The sequence below is a fragment of the Pocillopora damicornis genome, chromosome 6, assembly GCF_964200805.1.
Source record: "Pocillopora damicornis chromosome 6, jaPocDami1.2, whole genome shotgun sequence".
Lineage (NCBI taxonomy): Eukaryota > Metazoa > Cnidaria > Anthozoa > Scleractinia > Pocilloporidae > Pocillopora > Pocillopora damicornis.
This window is the reverse complement of record NC_142675.1, coordinates 10293557-10320022: the sequence shown is the minus strand read 5'-3', so window position 1 is coordinate 10320022 and position 26466 is coordinate 10293557. Positions and strand designations below refer to the sequence as shown.

The window sequence follows — 26466 nt, the reverse complement described above, 5'->3', positions numbered from 1 at the left end:
AAGACTCTAGTGGCGTTGGTCGGTCGTGATTGGTCGGTCTCAATCCGTCGGTAAAGTTGGGTCGTTCACTGTTCGGTTCGTTTATTAAGAAATTATTAATCGTCGTTCTTAGATCTTGCTCGTTGGATTTTTCTTGGGAAAAAGGTTAGCTTCATTCTTGGAATTCAAGTTTCTATGATAGCTTTGGTAGGATTTTGTTCGCTCAAGCCTATGAACCGTTTGTTCTGACAAAAAAAACCAACAACAGAAAAAAATTGCAAAAAGGGGATAAGTTTCTAAAGAAACTGTGGTGCTGCGTCACTGAGGGAGTATTTCAAGAAAATTAGGGTAGTATGGACTGAATTTATAATGAAAATAAGCCACCGTGAAGAGTATCAAAGCTGACGCTTCGAGCGTTAGCCCTTCGTCATTAATTAGCTCTGACTTAGGGCTAACGCTCGAAAGGTCAGCTTTGAAACTCTTTACGGTGGCCAATGCACATTACCAACTCAGCTGAAACCCACAAAAAAGCCTTCAGATCAAGTGACAGATCCTCTGTAGTTTCATAAACTGCGGTGTTATACAGGGATTTCCAGGCCCAGAGAAAAGCCGTAACAACACACGTAAAAAAAAAATCGTATTTTTTCACGTGTGTGTGTTGATATAGCCAATCAGCTGCTGACACGTCACTAGCCTTTGGCACCACTTGGCCAGGTTGATGAATGAACGGCAAAGCCTTCACGATTCTTAATGAAAGTACTTTGTCGGGACTTTCTCGAATTATGGCGGCTAAAACACAAAAAGATTTCGTATCGCTGACAGACATTGAGGTTCAAAATTTTCTAGAATGGGAAGAAAACCAATACTCAGTAAGAAACCGAAAGTTACGCATTCAGTGGTTGGAAAATCGACAACTGAATGAGTTGCCCCTGGCCGATTTTGGCCGTTTACCTGAAAGACTTCTTCTGTTGGTTAGGACAAAATCAATAAATGAGAATTTTGTAAATTGAAAATTACGACCATTGTTGTTTTTGTATTCATGATTCAACGCATTTTCCATCTTAAGAGTGAGCGACAACGCACTCTACGATTGTTATTCGGGGTTTGTCGACACAATTATTTTCATTCATTAACGAAGTTTGCTTTTCCTCTCAGTAAAGGACAATTGTGTTTATATGATAAACAAAATAATACATGGTTGCTTACAGATATGGAATTTCTCTTCTCGTGTTCAACTCGAAGAGAAATTCCATATCTACGCGCACCCATGTACTATTCGCTATTAACTTGTCATCGGACCAACGCTGTTTCTGAATTAAAGTCTGAGCCCCAATTTTTTTAGCTATATTTTGCACTGCCATATATGTCGATCTGTCAATCTTGAATGGTCTTGCTCATTTTTGTCGCCTGTGAGACCACCTTTACGCTTTGGGACAATATGAATATTCCTATGAACAAAAAAAAAAAGGAAGGGTTAGAAACAGGGTCTATGTCTTGAAATCATGCAATAAACGCGTTGTCCTGAATGTGGATTGAAAACTGATTGCTATTTCACTGTTAGAACGACATGTAAGGATCAAAGCTTATCGCGTGCGGATCATCTGCCTCCAAAACCATAAACACCTGAGCTAATTCGAAAAAATGTCGAAACACTAGAATAAAAACATAAATTCATGTAAAAGAGTGCAAAACAACTACGAGATTTCTTGGTAAACCAGAACTGATAATATTATACTAGAGGTATCTTTTTCCTTCTTTTGTCACAGTCCCTCTCGGATCCATCGAGGAACTTCCAGCTGATCATGCACAGAGATCAAAGCGAGCGAAGGAAATGAGATGGCAAACGGAAAATATTAGATATATTTTGACGAGAGTGGTGAGGTCATTGAGGCTTACTATGAAGGTACCATGGCAAATTAGCTTATTAGTTCTGAGCACAGTTGATGACCCTGGAAATCCCTGTTGAGGGGCATTAAAGTTGTGTGTCTCGTATATCGATATGGTTCTGCTGAATAATGTGAGTGAAATGCAATGATAGAGCCGGTTGATCTCCAATATTTCATTACAAGAAGCTGGCAAAAGATAAATGGTAAGGAGCCGGTCTGTTTGAGGCCAAGTCAATATACACTAACGTCTGGAGCTGATATGATAACCCAATATCAGCACCGCATATTGCATTTATTGTGTTCAGCTCAAAGTCTGTCTAGTTTCCAAGCCCCTCGTTCGTGTTGTGTGCTCAAACTTTTGTAAACTCAGAAAGAAAAGTCTTGTTTTGGAGATTGCCAAAAACAATAGTCGAATTCGGTTATCACATGATATAGATGCGATATTGATCATGTGCGGGGTTGACACGACTGATTATTGGCTGTAATGTTTTTATGCATTTTTCCAAAAGTTGAAAAGGCCAAAAATTTGAATGGCCAAAAATAGAAACTCGTCGCGACACGCCTTTTTGGCTATGAACCATCTCGCATCCAACGCACACTCTTGGAATAATTCTTAAATATCATGCTCAACCTCATCCAATAATTGCGTGTTATCAACATCATCATTAATATCAAATTTATTGACACTACCATTTTACCTATTATTATGATTAGGTCATTAGAAAGGAAAATTAAACAACAGAAAGTGCTTTGTAAACAGCTCTACAGTTTTCTGTGTTAATCATACTTACAATAAATTCGATATACTTTATGAAGTTCCAATATCCAATGTATGTATTCATTACAATAAATTACATTATAAAGCATGCTACGTAAACTCGGATTATGAATAATTTATACAAATCTCATATATATTACTAATATATATATTATTAATCACAAGCTTTAAAAATCCAGACAGCTCTGGTGTCCCGACTAACTGTCCAGGTACTTTGCTTTCGTTTCAGTAAGATTATTCAAGAATAAATATATCTTGTTAGACGTATTTGTGTGTGGTATCGCTGGGTTATCTCACGAGTTGTGCTTTTTTTTTACTATACCGCAGGGCGAGTCAAAATACAAAAACCAGTAGAATACTCAGTGATTCTACGCACCAAAACGTCTCATAAGATATTTATTATCCAACTGCTTTAATTTTCATGCAGTTCTCATAAGGCGGGAAAAGCGAAACAAACAAAGGAGTGGTTTGGGACAGGTCTTGCCTAATGCTCGCGTCGGATTAGCCCATAAGACGTCAACTTGTCACACAGGGTTTCAAAACGATTCAAAGTTTAATTTTATTTTTGATCGTTGTTCTCAAATCGTGCACATTTGAAAGTACTGCAAGAAGAAAAGTGATCGTTTATCGATGAAAAGTGATGAACAATTTATCACAAGTAACAAAACTTTGAATCTATCAGGAGACAAACTCTCAAAGACATGTATGAGCTCTAAGCCTGCAAAAAGAGAATTTCCAAAACTACATCTCATTTTCATCGTCCGACTCAATCACATGCCGACGACGCTTCGCAAGAATCACTACCGTTACTTGAGGAGCCGAGGGCTATGAACCAAGAACAATGGTACAGCTGTTAAATACGGCACCAGAGAAGGCAAGTCTACCAAACTTATCAAACAGTTTTTTTTTAAACAGTACAAAATAACTAACTGTCCAAGTAACCGTATAATATCGCGGGATATTTATAATCTAATCGCGCGTTATATGTACTCTACTTTATGCAGTTGGAAAATAAAATTATTAGTTGCACACTACTCATCAAAAAAAGGGAGCAATTAGAAAGACCATATTTTTCTGCTCCTTTTGTTTACAGTGGAAAAATGTACCACTCACCGCGTATTAGGTTTCTAGAGAAAAACTTGAGCTTTGGAAAAGAATTGTGCGCTCAAAAATGCCTAAAACTCGAGGCCGCTATTTTTAAAAAAATTGGCCGAAAAATAAAAACCACATCGTCAGCTCACAAATAGACCCTGCTCTAGTTATCGTCAAAAACCATTCTTTGTATTGAGTTTCCATTTCCTAATTATTCAAACAAACCACTAAGAGACGGGAAAATGCAGGGTGGGACTCATTTCCTCACAGTAAACAGGCTAAGTTGCTAAACACGATTCAAAATGGCGCTGTCAATCGTCAAATTCCTTACCATCCATGAAAACAGTTCAAAACTCACCAGCATAAGACTACCTGTTTTAAATCTAATTTTAAACGATTACTATAACTTTTCACAAAACATGTAAAAGACAAAAATTAGCGAGCCTATACTTATTAATAAAATGCTTTTGAGTTGTGGTGCAATACGTCAGTATAGCATGACGATAAAATAAGGGAACCAACAGCAGGCATATATGGACGCCATGGCTGCGAAAACCAAGATACATTTCCTGTCACTTTTTTTTTTCTTCTGCCCCCGCGAATTTTTATTCAGAATCAACGATGGTCGCTGCCTTTTAGTAATTGCACTGAACATGGCTATGTATGCATAAATCATAAATATGTACGGCAAAAGGAAAACCATAACAAGGCAAACTGAAGTACGAATAACTTCCCAACGTGCAGATGCTTCGGCAATATGCAAAACGACAGGAATGATGGCAAAAACAGTAGAAGTGATCCAAACGCCGAGCACAATTTTCAAAACCAAGCTCTTGGTCACCACGTGGTGTTTTAGTGGACTGACAGTTGCCATGTACTTGAGCCCAGTAATAAAGAGTATGTGATAAGCACCTGAAATAGCTAGTAATGGAATAGCGATAACGCCAGTACTGAAGTCACAAATTGCCAAACTGAGAAGCACGTAGTTAGAAGAAGTGCGAAGTCGACGATATAGGTAAAACAAGACAAACACGAGTCCATTAGCCAGAACTATTACTATGGCAATTGGAAGAAGTTTGCTCAAGGTCTTGAGTCCAAAGTCGGAGTGTTGTTGAGGAAACTTTGAGGTTGCATTGCTGTCATTCATGATTAATAAAGAGAAAATTCTGGGTTCCCATGATGGATCAAAACTCAGATGCTCCACTACTGAGCTTCAAAAAACTCTATGTTGTGCCAGGTTATTGCTGCGTTCATGAATGACTTGGCGTCCCAGCTCATACTATAAGGATCAGTGCTCTTAAAATCTTTTTGTGGCTATATGGAGTGGGAAAAATGGCAAATTTTGAGCTTAAGAAAAAAGTAAAGGCTTCGATAAAAAGTTTCCGGTTATACAGAATTAGTTTTATATCCGGATTTACAGGGCAAGGATGATAAAGCAAAGATTGAAGAAATATGCAGCGGTTGGACCACCAACTGTCCGTTTTGATATTATGCAATCTTAACTCGAGAATTTTAATTTAACTTTCATTGTTAATGCTATTTGGGTGGGGTCTTGGGTGAGTGACTCCTTTAACCTTCAATGTCGTTGCTCTGAGGTATTTTGTGATACCTCTTGTGGGACTCATTTCCTCACAGTAAAGAGGCTAAGTTGTTAAACACGATTCAAAATAGCACTGTCAATCGTCAAATTCTTTACCACCCATGAAAACAGTACAAAACTCACCAGCATAAGACTACCTATTTTAAATCTAATTTCAAACGATTACTATAGCTTTTCACAAAACATGTAAAAGACTAAAATTAGCGAACCTATACCTATTAATAAAATGCTTTTTAGTTGTGGTGCAATACTTCAGTAAATTCTGTATCACTTGAAGAAAATAATAATATACCAAACAAAAAAAGTAATGTTAAAAGAATGCTCTATCACTGGTAAAGAAATTGTACGTGCTTTTGAGGTGCTACGCCGGTCCTATTTTTGCAATGTCATTGGTTTAATGAGCTAAACTTAATCAAATACCCGCGGAGTGTTCAGTCCAACTTATCTATGACTTTGTGCTGTTTTCTTAGGCAAAAAAAAACCTTTCCTAGTGGAGTGTCCATCACCTGCAAGCAGTTAAACACGGCTTGTAAGAAATGTCTCTTCCCCAAAGGTCACATTGCTATTGGGAATCATTCTCGGTTCTTGTCCTTCTCCTTCGAGCGTCGTTAACCTTCTGCTGTTGACGCTTGATCTGGATCTTAGTCGGCTCGTGAGACTAAGAGACCCTGTTTGACTTTTTTGAGAAGTAAAACTGACCTTTCCCTTGTTTTGCAACAGATTTTGAAAAGCGGACCAGAAGTCGCGTTTGAAAAACGTGTAGAGAAGAGGGTTGGCCAAAGATGTGATATATCGAATGACGATAACAGCTTCAAAGACACTAAACAGAACTTTTAGTCTTATATTGACTAATAGCATGACGATAAAATAAGGGAACCAACAGCAGGCATATATGGACGCCATGGCTGCGAAAACCAAGATACACTTCCTGTCACTTTTTTTTTTCTTCTGCTCCCGCGAATTTTTATTCAGAATCAACGATGGTCGCTGCCTTTTAGTAATTGCACTGAACATGGCTATGTATGCATAAATCATAAATATGTACGGGAAAAGGAACACCATAACAAGGAAAACTGCAGTATGAATAACGTCCCAACGTGCAGATGCTTCGGCAATATGCAAAACGACAGGAATGATGGCAAAAACAGTAGAAGTGATCCAAACGCCGAGCACAATTTTCAAAACCAAGCTCTTGGTCACCACGTGGTGTTTTAGTGGACTGACAGTTGCCATGTACTTGAGCCCAGTAATAAAGAGTATGTGATAAGCACCTGAAATAGCTAGTAATGTATGCGAGGCGTAAACCCCATCATTCATTTGTGGCGGCAAAATGCCAAAACTATAAACAATGAAGTATGGAATAGCGATAGCGCCAGTACTGAAGTCACTAATTGCCAAACTGAGAAGCACGTAGTTAGAAGAAGTGCGAAGTCGACGACATCGGTAAAACAAGACAAACACGAGTCCATTAGCCAGAACTATTACTATGGCAACTGGAAGAAGTTTGCTCAAGGTCTTGAGTCCAAAGTCGGAGTGTTGTTGAGGAAACTTTGAGGTTGCATTGCTGTCATTCATGATTAATTACGATGAACAGCATGGGATGACGAAAACACTGAAAGAGAACAAAAGTGTAAAAATGAAACAATGCTAACAAAAGGTATATGATTACGCATTATGCAAGTATCGAGTGACTCAGATTGTTTGGAATACAAAAACTGAGATTGAAAGAAAATTTCAGTAAATGTCGGTGGAAATTTAGTAAGTGAGATCAATAAAAGATTTCAAATTGATTTGGTAAATTGAAATATTGATATTGAGGTCAAAATGCTCATGCTTTTACGGTTTCCATGAGGTAGAGAAACCTGCTATATTTGGCATGTTTGAAGGCTTCTATAGAGAGGCCAGCAAAAAGGTGATTGATTTCTTTTGCACGATAACACCCACAAGCGATACTTTTCTTCGGTATATTTTTCATAAGACAGCAATCATTACAACTCCATAGCGGATTAAATGTGTACCTCAAAAATTGAGGTTGTTAAGTATTTCATATATTCAGGCTATTGTTCTTTCTCATTACTTATTCATTCCGATGAGTTTGCCGACATGCCGGCATGCTTCCGAAGATCGTGAAGAGCGCAACTTCTTTGATGTAGGTGAGATATTTTTCTTTTGTTAACAGATGAACTAAACTCTCCCGGGAATCTGCTTGATTCGGATCAAAACAAAACGATCGGCGCTCGAAATGATAAACTATTTTCGCTTTTGCTCTTCGCAGTGATTACAACAACTCGTTCAAGATCCATTTTTAAATCTTTTGCGACGCTCTTTAATCCTAAAAACATATTAAGGCTAAAAATACACCGTGAATAGCAACTAAATCCATTCAAATGATTGCAGTTAATCGATCTCGAGTCCATTCATCTCTAGACAATGTAAACAAAAGGATACAAGATCACAAGTCTGTTCGCGCAAGGTAGCTTAATTACACTATTGTCCAAGTCTTTCGAAGTACCTTCCGCAGTTCCTTTGGTCTTCTTCCAAAATATCTTACCTTTTTCGAAACGAATAAAACCGACACGTTTTCGGCAGCCACCGAAAGCAATGCCCAAAGGAATAAACCGAGCCTTCGAGGTAAAAAATCCAGCGGTGTCACCCATTTCAGAAAGTCACATTTAATCCGCTATGGAGTTGTAATGTCTATCGCACACGTATACATATCTCTTTTTAAACTTCTTTGTTAGAAAAACGAAACGTAAACAAAATACGCAATAATTGATTGTCAGGGGTTTTTTAAGGGTTTGTTAATTGTTCTCACGATAAACATCAACTTGCCTGCTGAGATGTTATACATATTTAGCAACTATGATGATTAGCACTAATTACGAGCTTACTTTCAGTTTTAAAATCAATACCGTTTTAGACAAATTCAGAAAAAGGCTTGACCTGTTATACCATTAAACTCAAATGGCCGAGTCCAAACCATTGAAAATTAAGGATTACTGTGTTTACATTAGCTAGGGCAAAATGAATGCATAAGAGCAAAGAAATTTGATATAAATATAAATGCTAAGAGGCTTAATTGCTAAGTTACGAATTATCTCCGTCAAATCTTTAATCGTTAAATATGAAAAACAAACATGTACATGCGTATTTAAAACAAACAGTTGCAACAGAATTTTTTTTCTTGTTCTCGATTTCTCTTCTTTATTTCTAGTCTCTTTATTTTGTTATGGTGCATGGCGATGCTTTATTAATTATTGATTTCTATTTGCCGTATCTCAAGTCATACTGTCAATCCTTAATTTATTCTTCTATGAAAACAAAGTACGAAATTGGCTTTTAAATACAAATTAAAACAAGCTTCGAATCAAGGAAATATATTTTTCGATCTGTCGCGAGGCTAGGAAAAACAAAAAGTTATGAGTGCTTATGGTGAATCGAACCTAAAACTATCGGCAAATTATGCACACCGATGCTCTACCATTAAGCATCCAAAAAACACATATGAATGGTAGGCCACACTAGCTTCATATGGCAGGTGTGCCAGCTACAAGCGGTTCGAAGCTTTCTGTGTTTATATAAAATATGAAAAAAATGGTAAATTTTGAGCTCAGTAAAAAAGGATACGTTAGGAATATTTGAAAATTGAAAGTTAACTTACGTTTTGTCGAGTTGTTGCCTGCTAAAGCACTTTTTGAGCTCTTTATGTTAAGGCACAAGTGGAGCTTAAATACGTCTACACACATACAATAATATACCAGTAATGATAAAGGTTCCTGTTGAAAGCTTCAATAACGTAGAATCTATTTTATATCCCAATATACCGGGCAATATTTTAGAATGATAACGCGAAGATTGACTGGATATGTAGCGAGTCACTTTCGTGGGATTGCTGCGTTTTTGGTTCTCTCTCAGTGAGTCTTCATTATTCAGTCGTCAGTGGTTCGAATCTGTCGTAAACCACCGCTGTGCTCAAAGATTGTGTGTATTTTTCCCGCGAGAGTTTCATTTTGACCTTCATTGTTTTAAATATTTTATATCGATGCATGTTTCGAAGAAAAACGTCCCTTTACGTGAGCTCTGCCCAAAAAAGATGTCCCAACGTGAAGAAAATGCTAGAATAAACACAACAGATGATTTGGAACAATTTGGCCACAAACTGTGGCAGTTTTAATTAAATCAATTATAACTAAGTGATAACAAAGAGCGGAATATCTGAACTTATCAACCGATAATGTCAACGTGGGGCGACAAAAAACGCCACCACGAAACACAATGGATAAGGCTAATGATAAATTGGATAATTCATAGGCTTACTCAATTTCACGTGTCTCGTCGTTGTACCCGGTCGGGCGTTTTTGCGTCCCTCAATCGATCTTACGAAAGGCGTTCGCAAGCCCCATCATCATATTCGTCTTTCAAAAGGCGCAAAGCTGGACATCGCAATTTGGCTTAGATTTTTAACAGATTTTAATGGCAAATCGTTTTTTCTTGATGACGCCTGGGAGACATCAGACACGCTTAAACTTTATACCGACTCCTCTGGTTCCATCGGGTTTGGAGCTGTGTTTGGCAATCGTTGGTTGCATGGTCTTTGGCCGGCCTCTTGGAAGACCTACAATATTGCTGTATTAGAGCTTTTTCCAATCGTCATTGCAATTCACATTTGGGGTTCATTGATGGTTGATAAGTGTGTATTGTTTTTTAGCGACAACGCCGCCGTTGTTGACATTATTAATAAGCAGACATCTAAGGACGTATTATGGTTCTCCTTAGGGATTTAGTTTTAAGCTGCCTTACGCACAATATTCTGTTTCAAGCTCGCCATATTCCGGGGTTGATCAATTCTCGTGCCGACTATCTTTCACGTTTCCAGGTTGTGAAGTTCAAAGAATTATCACCGGAAGCAGACGACTTCCCCACTCCAGTTCCCGAGAACCTGATGCCGGAGAGTTGGTTTCTAATTTAAGAGGCCTCTTAGGGAGTGCATTGACAGATAGCTCCAGGCGTCGATATCAACGCGCTTGGGCTGTTTTTCGCCAATTTTATTGTCGTTTTTATGGGTCTGAAAATCCCATTTTACCTTTAGTTCCAAATTGTATTCCACTTTTCATTTCTTACCTCTCTTTTCGGAAGATGGCATACTCTACAATAACCTCCTACCTTTCGGCTATTTCTTATGTACACAAATTAAAGGGCTTGCGTGACCCCACCAAATCTTTCTTAATTCAAAAGTTGTTGACAGCATTAAGTCGGCAACGAGCTGCAGACGTTCGTCTTCCCGTGACGAAGCCTGTGTTACATCAACTTGTTCGGTCTCTGGATTTCACCAACTCTTCGGCATGGCAACGTTCTCTTTTTGGGACAATATTTTTAGTCGCTTTCTATAGTCTATTTCGCATTGGCGAACTTGTCGTCAAGAGCACGCATTTGGGCTCATCAGTTGTTCAATATCACAGCTTGACCTTTTTAACTTGTAACGGCCTGCCCCATATTGCGAAAATTAGCTTTTCCGAATACAAACACAACCCTTCCAAAAGGCCATTTAACATTTTGCTTGCTCGAGAAGACATTCCTTCTCTCGGCCCAGTTACTGCTCTCTTGCAGTATACTAGGCTTCGCGGCGATCGGTTAGGTCCACTTTTCTGTAACGCTGATTTTTCGCCTGTGTCTTTACATCAATTAACACAGAACTTCAGAGGTGTTTAACGTACTGTGGTCTCGATCTTAGCCGCTATAAAAGCCATAGTTTTCGCATTGGTGGCGCTTGTCATGCTGCCGACAATGGTTTTTCTGATGCCCAAATTCGTGCGCTTGGCCGCTGGAAATCGGATGCATTTAAAGTTTATTTACGTTCCGAAATTCTTACTACTAATTGATAGACCATTACAGTCTTGGGCACCACTTCGTTCAGTCAAGGGCTGCGAAGTTGTTGTCATGCCGGTTTTTCAAGTGGCTGCTTTTTTGCAGGCTTTCTGCCGTTACATTACATGTTTTAGTGTTTTTTGCCCACTTCTTCTTTACCACTTCAGGTAATTCGTGTTACTTATCTCGATGAGTTGAATGCTTTCCAGGGGGTTCAGACAAGTGGCTGCCGCTTTTGGATTGCATTCTCTCTTTGATTTTAGTCACATGGGACTGTTCAGACATGGGCTGCAGTCTACATGGATTTTTGTGTAGAGTTGCTTTCCCTCCATTACGTGAGCTTTGCATTTTAATTCTTTCTTTCATTTGTATTTGTCGTGTCTGTTCGTTTTTGTGGGGCTTCAGCCACAGTTTGTGGCTTGTGGCGTTTTTTGTCGCCCCACGTTGACATTATCGGTTGATAAGTTCAGATATTCCGCTCTTTGTTATCACTTAGTTATAATTGATTTAATTAAAACTGCCACAGTTTGTGGCCAAATTGTTCCAAATCATCTGTTGTGTTTATTCTAGCATTTTCTTCACGTTGGGACATCTTTTTCGGGCAGAGCTCACGTAAAGGGACGTTTTTCTTCGAAACATGCATCGATATAAAGACAAACATTATGTCTAGACATAATGTTTTTTATGTCGGGGCATGTTTATATGATAACCCGTTGGGAGGTTTGTACCAGGTACGAACAGTAACCAATCGGTAGTAAGGGCGGAGTTTGCTATGTTATAACCAGGAGAAATTCCTTGATTCACCCTTCTATCCCTCGCCATTCGAACGTCAAGTGCTCAAGAAATTTTTTCCCTCCAACCCCTGTGTTTCCAGTAACAAGCATATGGAATAGGTTCCAAAACCACTCTAAGGTATTTGGATAAAGTGTTTGCTTTGTTATTAAACAGAGGCGCGTTCTCGGGGCGACCCTAAAAGCCGGAACGGCGGAATGGCGGAATGGCGGAAAATGACCCCAAATCCTAAAACACGGAACGACGGAAAATGACCCCAAATCCTAAAACACGGAACGGCGGAAAATGACCCCAAATCCTAAAACATGGAACGGCGGAAAATGACCCCAAATCCTAAAACACGGAACGGCGAAAAATGACCTCAGATCCTAAAACATCGAACGGCGGAAAATGACCCCAAATCCTAAAACACGGAACGGATGTCAGGGCATGTTGCACAAATTTTGTACAAAGACACCAAGCGCTTGGCTCATTTATCCCCACGACGATAACGCGCGTGACTAAAATTAAGTGTTATTAATTTTTTTCTTTTACTGTGTGGAATAAATAATAATGAACCATTATGCATGAAAGATAGCTGCGTTTTCGCGTTGTAAACCTGTTTAGTTACCTTTTGTTAAGCAAAATTTGCCATGAAACCAAACTCGACATACCACATTACAATAAACAATTGTAACTTTGATACGTTTCCTGGTCACGTCTGTATTGATTTATTGAAACAATAACGTCTCATATGCTTGTAAGTGTGAGAACATCACAGGAACGTTTTCAGGCTTCTCAAAATATGACAACGTTCAGCCCCAGCTCCAAACTTAGACTAGCGTGAGAGCAAGCCCTCGTTACGAGCCCTTCAATGCGAGCGTTTTTTCATCCACGAATAAGTTTTGGGACTTGAGTAACACTAGTTGAAGAGAGGTTTGCAGGGTGTCACGCGCGTGGGAATTTCTCATGGCGTGAAAAGACAAAAGAAAGTTAGAAGAAGGAAGCCGTCAAGAAGAATTTGAAGAATTTCTTCGCGACCAGGTGTCCAAAACACCACCATCCTACTGTGAAATTTACGGCTTACATATCAGCTGAAGAAATAAACTTTCTAAACAAAAAAGAGGCTATTTCACCAATTCGTTCAGCGGATTTCTTCTGTTCCTCAACAAATTGCAAATCGTCAACTCTATGGCGTTTAAATTGCCCTTTCTGAAAGGGAAGTGTAATTCAGGCGGATCTTTGGATTGTCATGGTTTACCATTATTCGAGTGGAAGCAGTTGCGAGACAAAGAAGAGGCTATCGGTCGAGGATCCTATGGTTTGGTTTTTGTGGCGAGAAACAATTCTGAGAAGGTCCTTATCAAAAAACTGTAAGGTGAGGACGAGAAGGAAAAGCGTCTTTTCCTCAAAGAGGCAAAAATACTCCATGGGAATAAAAGTGAACATATCGTTAGGTTTCAAGCTGTGTGCATGGAACCGTGTGCAATGATGCTTGAATATTTGTTTTTCGACTTCGCTCCCTTCTTCAAATTCTTCTTGACGGCTTCCTTCTGCTAACTTTCTTACGCTAGTCTAAGTTTGGAGCTTGGGCAGAACGTTGTCATATTTTGAGAAGCCTGAAAACGTTCCTGTGATGTTCTCACATTTACAAGCATATGAGATATTATTGTTTCAATAAATCAATGCAGACGTGACCAGGAAACGTATCAAAGTTATAATTGTTTATTATAGTGTGGTATGTGGAGTTAGTTTCCACATGCTGTGCGACTTTTTATGCCGCGACAAACTCATGGCAAGTTTTGCATAACAAAAGGTAGCTAAACAGGTTTACAACGCGAAAACGCAGCTATCTTTCATGCATAATGGTTCATTATTATTTATACCACTCAGTAAAAGAAAAAAAATATCAAAGTTATAATTGTTTATTGTAGTGTGGTATGTGGAGTTGGTTTCCACATGCTGTGCGACTTTTTATGCCGCGACAAACTCATGGCAAGTTTTGCATAACAAAAGGTAGCTAAACAGGTTTACAACGCGAAAACGCAGCTATCTTTCATGCATAATGGTTCATTATTATTTATTCCACACAGTAAAAGAAAAAAATTAATAACACTTAATTTTAGTCACGCGCGTTATCGTCGTGGGGATAAATGAGCCAAGCGCTTGGTGTCTTTGTACAAAATTTGTGCAACATGCCCTGACATCCGTTCCGTGTTTTAGGATTTGGGGTCATTTTCCGCCGTTCGATGTTTTAGGATCTGAGGTCATTTTTCGCCGTTCCGTGTTTTAGGATTTGGGGTCATTTTCCGCCGTTCCATGTTTTAGGATTTGGGGTCATTTTCCGCCGTTCCGTGTTTTAGGATTTGGGGTCATTTTCCGTCGTTCCGTGTTTTAGGATTTGGGGTCATTTTCCGCCATTCCGCCATTCCGCCATTCCGCCATTCCGCCGTTCCGGCTTTTAGGGTCGCCCCGTTCTCGCGATAAATGGTTTGACAAACACAAATTCTTTTAACGCTATAAGAATCGTATAACAAACGAACGAGATCCTCTATAGCGGACCCCGTTTCTACGGCAGATAACGCCGTTAGGTCGTTCGTGCCAAGTTGCAAAATGACAATATCGGGAGCAAATGATCTTACGACTCCGATGTCAAGTTGCCGAGTTTTTGCTACTGTCCTTCCCCCTATTCCGTGCCATTTGAAAATAAGGTCGTCGCCCAAGTTAAAATTCTCTAGGAAATCGCGACCGAAATGAGCAACAAGAAAGCTAAACAAACGATGGATAAAGGAGTGACCGAGGATAAGTACACGTGTTGGTGCCATGCACAGGATATGTTAAATGCGAGGTTTGAAATATTCAATGAAATTGGACACCAACAAAATAATAGCAAGATAGAGAAGACAGAAATTTTCAACTTGCCTGAAACTTTGGACTGTGTTATCGAAGAGAGGAAAAAATTTCTTGAGCACTTGACGTTCGAATGGCGAGGGATAGAAGGGCGAATGAAGGAATTTCTCCTGGTTATAACATAGCAAACTCCGCCCTTACTACCGATTGGTTACTGTTCGTACCTGGTACAAACCTCCCAACGGGTTATCATATAAACATGCCCCGACATAAAAAAACATTATGTCTAGACATAATGTTTGTCTATTTGGATGAAGTCTTAAATGTGATACCGTGTCGTTGCTCTGCGGGATCTTGTAATAATGAAACATTTTGTAACTACCTCCCCGTTTTATATCATAATAAAGTACGGATATAAGGGCCTGTTCGCACTACACCGAAAATTTTGGTTTGGTGTTTGCAAAAAAATTGAAAATTTTGTAGTCACGAATTTTTTGTTTTCGTAATAGCGTTCGCACTTGAGACATGCTAATTATTTGTGTAACCACAAATGTCAATCAATGGAAATAGATACCGAGATTTCGTGACAGTGTGTTTCTTTTTATGTCGTTTCCGGTCAAGGACTGATCGCGAATCAAAATGCTCCCGCGAAATGTTTTAATCGCCCTTCCATTTCTCCTCGTCTATCCATTTCTAAATGGCGGTAAATGGCAGTAAATGGGATCACGTACGCAATACCATTTTGTGTGGTATCGATTACGAAATATGATGACCCGTTGAAGGGTAGCTGTCACGGAACAATAGATTTCTCGCTTGACAAAAAATTGTAGGCCTCCAAAGCTACTCGACGGTGTCTTTGAAGTTTGGTGACGCTTGACAAAATTTTCGTGGACGAAAAAAATCGTTCGCACTGAAAATGGTTTCGCGTTGACAGATTTTTTTGCAAAACAAACAAAATTTCGCGTAGTGCGAACAGGCCCTAACTCGCGCTATCATCGGTGTAACGAGCGCGTTATCAGGTTGCAAAACACGGAGCTGGGCTAAAGCTGTCACGTCATCTGCCGATTTGCACAATGTCTGACCATTTTCAGAATTCCTCTCTAGTTTTTTTTTTCCAAGAGGGTTGACAAGTAGCAATCGAAGAACCAAGCAAAAGTTTGTGAACATGCCAAGCGCCTTGAAAGACGTTATCATAGCTTGAGCAAAGACGAAAATCACCAAAGAGAAAAAGAAATGGACTGTCCGAGTTTTGAAAGTTTTCGCGCTCAATTAGATCAATAAGTATACGTACGGTAATAAAACACAAATACAGCTAACATACCTATAGAAGATATAGTTTGGTTATAAACAGAAACAAAACATGAATGATGAAAAAGATAGTCAGACTCATTATTATAGTATAACTGTTTAAAATTCATTAAATTACGAAGGAGTCAGAGCGACGCTGGTCATACTATGGTCCATCGTGGTTTGCTAATCACGGCAATCTGCCGTCATCGCAGTGAAACAAGCCTCAGAAGAAACATCGCCGCCCTTTATATAAACAACAAGAGCTTGCTCTGGTATCCAATGCGTCGAGTGTTAGGCGACATCATTCACAGCACCTGAGTTTTACGGCGCTGTCATCCTGAGCAATCACCATGTTCCCGAGTATTAGGCTGTCGTTCATTCCGGCATAAAACTCACGCCTTGAGCAGTTTGTTTACTAATAGTCATATGAGATGACTTGTGCGCTTTATGAGCCACAATTCGGTCGGATTTTACTAAAACATTTCACTTTCCGATTCTCGTATTAAGGACAAAACAACTAAAGGCAAAAATGTTGAATTCGACCTGCCTTACTATTTTAGTAAGCCATTGCAAATTGCGAACTTTGACGTCTCCTGGTATGCATATACTTTGATGGAAAAGAGTTACGAAGTATTTTCTGGTCCATAGTTCGTTCCTTCAGCTTTTAGTTGTAGTACTTTGCTTTCTTCCTGACGCTGTTGACGCTCGCGTGTTCCCGAGATAAGTCTTTCCCGCTTAATTTACATTGTAGCACTACTGTCAATGCCATAGCCTTCATTCGATCGTTGCCCAAAATAACCTTCAATGCGCCTTGAACAGCTACAGTGTAAGTTCCTCTTGTCTTCCTCATTATGGATTCCATAGTACCTTGGAATGTTTTTTTTATTTTTTCAGCTGACTCCTTTATCTATGGTAAGTAGATCGGATCGCTCACCGGTGTGAAAGTTCAAACTTACCTCCTTGAGATTGAAGGAGGCTAAAATCTATTTCGAATTCTTCCCCTTTTTCACCTCTTGCAGAAATTCTCTGAGTGCCCATGAAATTCTAGGTCACTCTGGATACGATCCGGCTTTCCATGGCTTCCGTGTAATTTGCTTAGTTCTCTGGCTAGGTGTCGCCGACTCAAGACTTCTTTGACAAAGGTATAAGCCAGAGATAACGTCTAAACACACCGCCTCGACACTTATAACCAAATCCATAAGTTGATGAAAAATGCTTGAAGAACTACCGGTCAGCTTTTTTCGTCGCTGAGTTTGGATTATTTTACACCTTCGCGTAAATGAGAAAAGTGTGTCTTCTTAATCGGGTCTCAGTTCGCTCACAAATAAGCAGAGATAAAAATAATTCCCATGGTTTGACTAAGGAAGAATCAATGTATTCAATTATACTTAAGAAAGATTCACAGCTATGTAAACGTCTGTGTAGCGAGAAGCTGAAAAGTGTAAAATTTCGAGTTTCCGCCAGGTGAAATCCGAGCTTCCGGTAGGGTGACCGTTTTTCGTGGTTTTCTGCCGTTATATGGAATATTTCGAAAAACTAACCTCATATCCTTCAGTTACTTACCTAGGCCTTCAAACTGACAAAGTATGAGCGAAATCGATTTTTTGACCGTGGCCACGATTTCTTTGATTTTTACTGACAATCACTCTTAAAAGTGCACAGAGAACATTACATGACCGCCCATGGATACAATTTTTTCACTACTAGTGTTGATACTATCTTTCACGAGTGAGCTTCTCTCACGGGGGACGCGTAAAGATAGACTTGAATCTAAAAGGAAGACATATACTGTTCTGTTTATTATAAAAATATAATTTTCATCAAAATCAAAGACAAATTTAAAGCACATATTAAGAGCAAAGAACGCATATAATGTATGCATGTAAACCACACCGGTTACTAAGCTACTTCAACCTCCGACATAAAAATGCGATTTATAGGTTCTTATCCCAAGAATGTTGCCTCTCGTAGAAAAAGTTGAACTAAACCCTAGCATTGTTCGTCAATTAAAAAAAAAACCCTTCGTGGAAACAAGACAATTGTTTAGATAAACTACGTTTCCATGCAAGACAACATTTTTATCTTTACTTATGGACGTGAATAAATAAAAGTACGCTCACTGAAAGTACGTTGGCGGTAGTTATCTTTTGGAAAAAGGAGATATTTTTGTATCTCATCAACGTCTACATGATAAAGTACTCTGTGATAGGTATTTCACCACCATCACATTGAATATGATAGATCAAGATTTGTTAGTATTATAAACATTCTACAACTTTCTACAAGTTTTAAATGTTAAGTTGGCACTCTTCCAATGCTTTTACCCTGGCTTTCAGCTGTTTCATTTTCTTTCCTCCACCCACGACAGATTTGTTTACTTCCTTCTCTTAAAATGAATACAAGCAGCGAGGCAACAAAAGTAAATCTCATTTCGTACTGGACTTAAATCTGTGGAGTAGATACAGTAAGTCACAAGAACATTTTTATTCCCATGTCAGCCTCTCTCCTGACTTATTTTCTTTCACATCCTTTCTCGTTGAAGAAAAGAAGAGAAAAAAAAAGCAACGAAAACATTTATGGGTACGTAATGACACATTTGGTATTTGCTCCAAAAAATTTCTCTCATCATCGACCAAAGTTCTGAATTGATAAGGTTCGCACCTCATATACTAAAATCATTATATTTTTTGCTCGCTTAAGTTTCCTTCAAGAGCATTTTTCATTACAGTTCGAATATGAATTCGCAGAGTATAAACAAGGTAAAGGAGCGATGCTTACGGAAGCAGCGGAAACAATGTGAATTCGCAACTTGCCAGTAAAAATAAGATCGTCTCCAAGTAAACAAAAATTTATGATGACTTTTGCTTGAGCTTTCTTAAGATTGCAACTAATTACTAATTTAAAAAGAAACGAAACTGTTGCATCCCATTATGTTCTTGTTGTGAACTGCTGAACGTTTAACCATTTACACATCTGAATGCTCAAACAAAGTCATTTGGTAAAACCTTCTCCGTAACATCTTAACATCTAAGAGATCTCCGTTCCTGAGAGGTGTGGCCAAAGTTCCTTAAACCTAATACGACTCTGATAGCAAAATTTTGAACCAACTGCAGTTTGTGTAGATTACGTTTAGATGTGATCTCCCACACTGAAGCAGAATGAAACAGAAAACAAAGCTAGTAATAAAAGTGTTTTTATTACTAAAAGGTGTTTAATTCTACTTATCTTTACTAACTACTTCATACAACTAGAGGCCGTTTTAGTGATATGTATCTCATTGGTAGGATATTGATCAGTGTATACCCGGAGATCCTCAGCAAACGAAACTGGTGAGATCGTTTTGCCTAACAGGGATGAGGAGGATATCCCTATCGTCTCTTTCTCCTATTTCTACTTTTACGATCTAATGGGGGTAGTGGGAAAACAACACCGCCTCTTTAGAAGTAGGGACACTCAGGTGCTAGGTCCAGAAACATAATGTTTGTTAATCCCTTTTCATGGTAACAAAATTTTTTAAGAAAAGCTACCAGAGATCGTCATCGCTGAGAATACCTTCGGTTCTCGAGATGTTTACTAGTAGTAGTTATAGATCTGAGCCCAGTTGTTCAAAGAGTGAATAACGCTATATAACGGATAAATTACTATCCAGTGGATAAATGTTAGAAAAACGTACTACGCTATCCACCAGGTAGCGATTTATCCGGTGGATAGCGTTCTCTAACCCTTGAACAACTGGGGCCTGTAGTACAAGCGGTGAAGCGTGTACTGGTTTTTGGTTTAGTCGAGCCTCAGTTTTGTGTCTCTTCCTCCATACGGAATGTTGCTCTGTAACTTGTTACCTTATCAGAGCGGAGTTAGGAAACAAAGACATTGCAAGCTATTATTATCGCTAATATAATTATTATTGTTGAAATTTGGAATCAACAAACATTCTATGTCATTGCAAGCCTACTGACATTTTTACACAGGAAGTTTTTTTTTTTAGCTCAGGATTTCAATATTCAAAGAGCTCACATGCTCTATTTCTTAGAAAATGCCTCAAGCTTCTAGCCCTTAAAAACTCTCCCATCTATCAAATGTTAATCGATGCCACTTTTCCTATGTGAAATATCTGGGTAAAAGTGAGATACAAAGTTTCGTTTTTCACGCGAAAAAATTCCACAAGACTATTAAACTTACTCTCTTATTGTCACCAGAGTTGGTTTCGTTTTCATTGTAGCTAGGTGAGTGAGACATCAGCAAAATATTTGAAGGCTAAATGGTTCCCGTGCAGGTTCTCATTGTTTGCGTCAAATCTTTTTGGGCGTACAGAGTTCAGTTGATGCAGGAAACGTCAATTGCTTTGAACACTTTTTTGAACTCTGGATTGCCATCGCTTGACTCTTTTTTCGGAAATTATTACAGTAAATGGTTTCAACCCAGGAGTAACATGTAATAGAGTAGTTTGATCGTCCGGGTGTGTGCATTCCTGAGAAGGACTGTTGTTGGTAGTGGTGACTAACGTTTCGACAACCTTAGCCAAAGTCATCATCAGAGTCAATTGAATAGTTGTTATCAGTCGAACGTTCTAAGTCCCCTTCGTAAAAACCGATTGGTCAGTTTTCCGTCAATGTTATTGGCTAGGAGACTCTACTGGTGTTGGTCGGTCGTGATTGGTCGGTCTCAATCCGTCGGTAAAGTTGGGTCGCTCACTGTTCGGTTCGTTTGCTAAGAAATTATTAATCTTCGTTCTTAGATCTTCCTCGTTCGATTTCTCTTGGGAATAAGGGTAGCTTCATTCTTGGAATACAAGTTACAATGTCAGATTTGGTAGGATTTTGTTCGCTCAAGCCGATGTACCGTTTGTTTTGGCCAAAACCAAACAAACAAACAAAAAAAGAAAAAAATTGCAAAAAGGGGATAAGTTTCTAAAGAAACTGTGGTGCTGCGTCACTGGGGGAGCATATCAAGACAATTTGGTTATTATCAACTGAATTTATCATGAAAATTAGCCACCGTGAAGAGTTTCAAAGCTGAGGTTTCGAGCGTGAGCCCTTCGTCATTAGCTCTGACTTAGAGCTAACGCTCGAAACGTCAGCTTTGAAACTCTTTACGGTGGCCAATGCACAATATCAACTCAGTTGAAACCCACAAGAATCAGGTGGAAATTGTAAAATTGAGATTTTCAACTATTTTGAAACGTTCTTTTACCTAAATATTGGCAAGGAGCTTCCATACGGAAAATTCATGCCCCCTGCACCCTCTTTAGAATCCTGGCTGGCCCAGGAACGGGAAAATTTCAGTAGGAGATATATGGGGGGGTCAATCCACTCTTTACTTTCTTGAAAGAATCCAACCTAGTATAGGTTTGTTCGAGAGTAACGACACGCGACCGTTTAATCAACTGGAGTTAACTTGCATGCATGCCCTTGAGCATTGCAAAACAATAAGTGGGGTAAGTTTCTCAAGAAAATGTGGTACTTTATTTGAATCGATTCAAGATTTGAATTTAGATATAAAATCCGTTGGAATTAAATATAAATTAATTTTCTCTTTGTCAAAAGGCCTTCAGATCAAGTGAAAGATCCTCTGTAGTTTGAAAAAACACATTACTTGTCATCGGACTAACGCTGTTTCTGAGTTAAAGTTTGAACTCCAATTTTTTTTAGCGATATTTTTCACTGCCATTTGACCACCTTTACCCTCTAGGAGAACATGAATATTCCAATGAACAAAAAAAAGAAGGGTTAAAAACAGGGTCCATGTCTCGAAATTATGCAATAAACACGTTGTCCTGAATTAAGGCTTGAAGAGTGGTTGCTATTTCCCTGCTAGAAAGACATGTAAGGATCGGAGCTTACCGTGTGCGAATCATCTGCATCCAAAACCATAAACATCTGAGATAATTTAACTTTGAAATGTGCAAATACGTGTTATCCTTTATGACGTTTAAAGAATGCTCTCGATTTTCGCCTCAGGAATTAAAAAGTGATGAATTTCAAGTTGTAGACGATCGAATCAAGGACTTCTTCCTTCAATCAATCAATCAATTTATTTAACGTGGTCAGAACGCTTAGCTAAAAGCTAGTTTACAGGTACGCCACGAAATAAAAAGAGAAAAGGAAATTATAAAGCCTTATGAAGGTATATAAATTTAAATAAATTAAGATAAAGAACTAGCTGATATTTAAATATAAGAATTTAACAATGTAGTCACCAAGTAAAATGTATAAAAATGTATAAAAATGTATAAAATGTAATCATTTAAAACAGTAAATATAATCAAGGATAGATCCTCACAGCACTAGAGTCCTGTGAGATCTAATGTTTTTAAGTAATTTTTAAAAGTAGTAAATGTTTGTATCTTTCGAGACTCGTCCGGTAAAGCGTTCCATAATTTCGATGCAGCATATCACCATGATCTTAACCCGAAGGTTGTTGATTTTACTTTTGGGAGGTCCAGTATTGTGATGCCCCTAAGGTTATAAGTGGAGCACCTTACTGTTATAAGATCACGTAAGCTTTTTGGACCTGCATCACTGGCTAATATCTTAAAGACAGTGGACAATATTTTCGCTAATCGCTCTTCGCGAAGACTTGAGAGACCGATACGCTTACAAAGTTCCTCATAAGGCGAGGACTTATCTCTAAAAACAAAACGGAGCGCACGTTTGTTCACCAACTCTAACTTGTCAGCTGACTTTTTATTACAGAAGTGCCACGTTTCGGAGCAGTAATTAAAGTGTGGTAAAATGAAAGCTTTATAAAAATCCCTTCTAGTCTCAAAAGACAACCTTTTCTGCATCCTTTTTAATACGGCGACTTGTTGAATGACTTTTCTACATATTTTAGCAATGTGCTTTCAAAATTTAATTTATCATCGATTGTCACGCCAAGAAGTTCCATTGTGTTGGATATGTGAAGTTGTGACTCCTCACACTTAAACACTGGTTCATCAGTTCCTTTGTGTTTTCCCAACACCATAGCCTGGTATTTTGAACTGTTCCTCTTCATACCATTACGCGCAAACCATCTATCAGCACTAATGAGATCATTGTTGATTGTTTCTTCAACTTTGGAGAGTTGATTGTCGGCGTAAAAGATTTGAGTGTTATCAGCGTAAGTGGACAGAGTGCACTTCTTGATGACATATGAAAGATCATTCATGAAGATGTTGAATAATAAAGGCCGAGGATGGATCCCTGTGGTACACCATTGCATATAGGTTGCCAATTGGAAAGCGTATCCCCCAGTCTCACCCTTTGGAATCGATTTGATAAATAATCTTTTATCAGGGAGGTTGTTGCTTCATCTGCTCCATATTCTTTTAATTTCAAAACAATCAGTTCATGAGGTAAGGTGTCGAAAGCCTTGGACAAGTCCATGGAGACCAGACCGATCAATTTATTGTTATCAATTTCTTTTTTCCATTGTTCGGTTAGACTAAGAAGTGCTGAGTCGCAGCCGTGATATTTTCTATAAGCAAACACATATTTGTAATAGATTTCTTCAAAATACGGGCTTATTCGGCAATGAACAATTTTTTCGAAAACCTTCGATATAGCTGGCAGAATCGTTATCGGCCGATAGTTAGTTTGTAATAGGCTGCAGTCTTTTTTGAGAATTGGAGTGACCTCACCAAGTTTCCACTGTTGTGGTATCTTAGTTGAAGTTAAAACATGATTTATCAGTGTACTAAGAGGGAAGCATAAGACATCCATCGATTCTTTAACTCCTAGTGGAGGAATCCCATCACATCCAGAAGCCTTGTTTGGAGCAAGTTTCCTCATTACCTCGTAAACTTCTGTTGGATTAGTGTTGCTTAGCGACACATTCGGCCTGCTTATTAAGTTATTTGATATGTGCGATAAATCTACTGGATAGCCGTTTTGATTTTGTTCTTTGGCACTTTGAGTACAGCTTGTGAAGAAATTATTTAATGTCTCGGTCACCTCTTGAGGATTCCTGATGATTTTGTCACCCTCCTTCAATGTTATTCCGCTATTGTCCACATTCTTTCGGGAATTAACATAAGGCTTGATGGCACGCCAAAACTTCTTTTAATTTGCATATTTGTCCGAACAAAGCTTCTCAAAATGTCTACGTATAGATATTCTTCTCATGCTAACTACTTTGTTGCGCACTATACGGTAGCTCTCCCAATCACACTGATTACGTGATCTATTAAATTTTTTCTTAAGCCGTTTTCATTCCACCATTTCTCTCCGAATTTCAGGAGTGATAAACTTCTATTCTACTGAAGATCGTCGTTTGAAAGATCGCATTGGTGCATGGTCATCTAACACCTGGTTATATAACGTCTCCCAGCACCAGTAAACATCGTCTATATCGTGAGTAAGAAACATTTACTTGTGAGCCAAGTGAAACAACCGAGTGATAAGTGTCTCAATTGGGTTAACTATTTGCCGTGAAAAGGCCAAAAAACCTTTTTAACCGTTATTCGTAACAAAAGGTAACCGTAATGTTTCCTTTCTGGAATGTGTAAGTTTGTCTGATTTGGATGGCTTGTCGTAAAATGGCCAATTTTTTTTCGTGAGCCGTAAAAGCCATCACCCACTCAGATCCTCTGATATTTCTGGAGTAATTACTCTATACGTCATCACAAACTATGGTTAAATTAGATTAAATCAGACATTTGCAAACTCAGAAAGAAAAGTCTTGTTTTGCCAAAAACAATGGTCTAATTCGGTTATCACATGATATAGATGCGATATTGATCAAGTGCGAGGTTAACATGGCTGAATATTGGCTGTAATGGTTTTTTGCATTTTGCCAAAAATTGAAAAGGCCAAAAACTGAAACTCGGCGCGACACGCCTTTTTTGAACCATCTCATGTTCAACGCACACTCTCCGAATAACTGTCAAATATAATGCTCAACCTTATCCAATAATTGCGTGTTATCAGCATCATCAATTATATTAATTTTATTGATACTACCATTTTACCTATTATTATGATTAAGTCATTAGAAAGGAAAATTAAACAACAGAAAGTGCTTTTTAAACAGCTTTGCAGTTCTCTGTGTTAATCATACCTACAATAAATTCGATATACTTTACAAAGGTCCAATTATCCAATACATATAAGGCATGCTACGTAAACTGGTTATAAGTAATTCATACAAATCTCATAGTAAATCTTTTAATCACAAGCTTTTAAAATCCAGACAGTTCTGGTATCCCGACTAACTGTCCAGGTACTTTGCTTTCGTTTCAGTAAGATTATTCAAGAATAAATATATATTTTTAGACGTATTTGTGTGTAGTATCGCTGAGTAATTTCACGAGTTGTGTTTCTTTTTTACTATTCCGCAGGGCGAGTCAAAATACAAAAAAAAGACTGAAATACTCAGTGATACTGCGCACCAAAACGTCTCATAAGATATTTATTATCCAACTGCTTTAATTTTTATGCAATTCTCATAGGGCGGGAAAAGCGAAACAAACAAAGGAGCGGTTTGTGACAGGTCTTACCTAATGCTCGCGTCGGATTGGCCCATGAGACGTCAACTTGTCACATAGGGTTTCAAAACGATTCAAAGTTGAATTTTATTTTCGATCGTTGTTCTCAACTCGTGCACATCTGAAAGTACTGCAAGAAGAAAAGTGTTCGTTTATCGATGAAAAGTGATGAATAATTTACCACAAGTAACAAAGCTTTGAATCTACCAGGAGATAAACTCTCAAAGACATGTATGAGCTCTAAGCCTACAACAAGAGAATTTCCAAAACTATATCTCATTTTCATCGTCCGACTCAATCACATGCCGACGACACTTACAGCTGTTAAATACGGCACCAGAGAAGGCAAGTCTACCAAACTTATCAAACAGTTTTTTTTTAAACAGTACAAAATAACTAATTGTCCAAGTAACCGTATAATATCGCGGAATATTTATAATCTAATCGCGCGTTATATGTACTCTACTTTATGCAGTTGGAAAATAAAATTATTAGTTGCACACTACTCATCATAAAAAAAGGAGCAAAAAAAAGGTGAATTAGAAAGACCATATTTTTCCGCTCCTTTTGTAAACGGTGGAAAAATTTACCACTCACCGCGTATTAGGTTTCTAAAGAAAAACTTGAGCTTTGGAAAAGAATTGTGCGCTCAAAAATGCCTAAAACTCGACGCCGCTATTTTTAAAAAATTGGCCGAAAAAGAAAAACCAAAACGTCAGCTCACAAATAGACCCTGCTCTAGTAATCGTCAAAAACCATTCTTTGTATTGAGTTTCCATTTCCTAATTATTCAAACAAATCGCTAAGAGACGGGAAAATGCAGGGTGGGACTCATTTCCTCACAGTAAAGAGGCTAAGTTGTTAAACACGATTCAAAATGGCGCTGTCAATC

General features: G+C 38.5%; 2 protein-coding genes and 1 pseudogene across 2 annotated transcripts; 1 reads left to right on the top strand and 2 right to left on the bottom strand.

Annotated features, from left to right (window-relative positions):
- Positions 1-4099: 4099 nt before the first annotated feature.
- Positions 4100-4882, bottom strand: LOC149043882 (RYamide receptor-like). The gene has a single exon (XM_089209134.1). The coding sequence runs from the start codon at positions 4880-4882 to the stop codon at positions 4223-4225; it is 660 nt and encodes a 219-aa protein (XP_089065260.1). The 3' UTR covers positions 4100-4222.
- A 296-nt stretch (positions 4883-5178) lies between these two features.
- Positions 5179-14989, bottom strand: LOC149043880 (somatostatin receptor type 1-like). The gene is made up of 2 exons (XM_089209099.1): positions 14894-14989; positions 5179-6947 (listed from the first exon to the last, which is right to left on the bottom strand). Exon 2 carries the CDS (start codon positions 6908-6910, stop codon positions 5852-5854), a length of 1059 nt encoding a protein of 352 aa, XP_089065225.1. The 5' UTR covers positions 6911-6947; positions 14894-14989; the 3' UTR covers positions 5179-5851.
- On the top strand, positions 7425-10449 carry LOC149043881 (uncharacterized; annotated as a pseudogene).
- Positions 14990-26466: the final 11477 nt, after the last annotated feature.

Coding starts and splice junctions, on each gene's coding strand:
- LOC149043880 (XM_089209099.1), bottom strand. CDS start 6,910: ATGAATGACAGCAATGCAACCTCAAAGTTTCCTCAACAACACTCCGAC.
- LOC149043882 (XM_089209134.1), bottom strand. CDS start 4,882: ATGAATGACAGCAATGCAACCTCAAAGTTTCCTCAACAACACTCCGAC.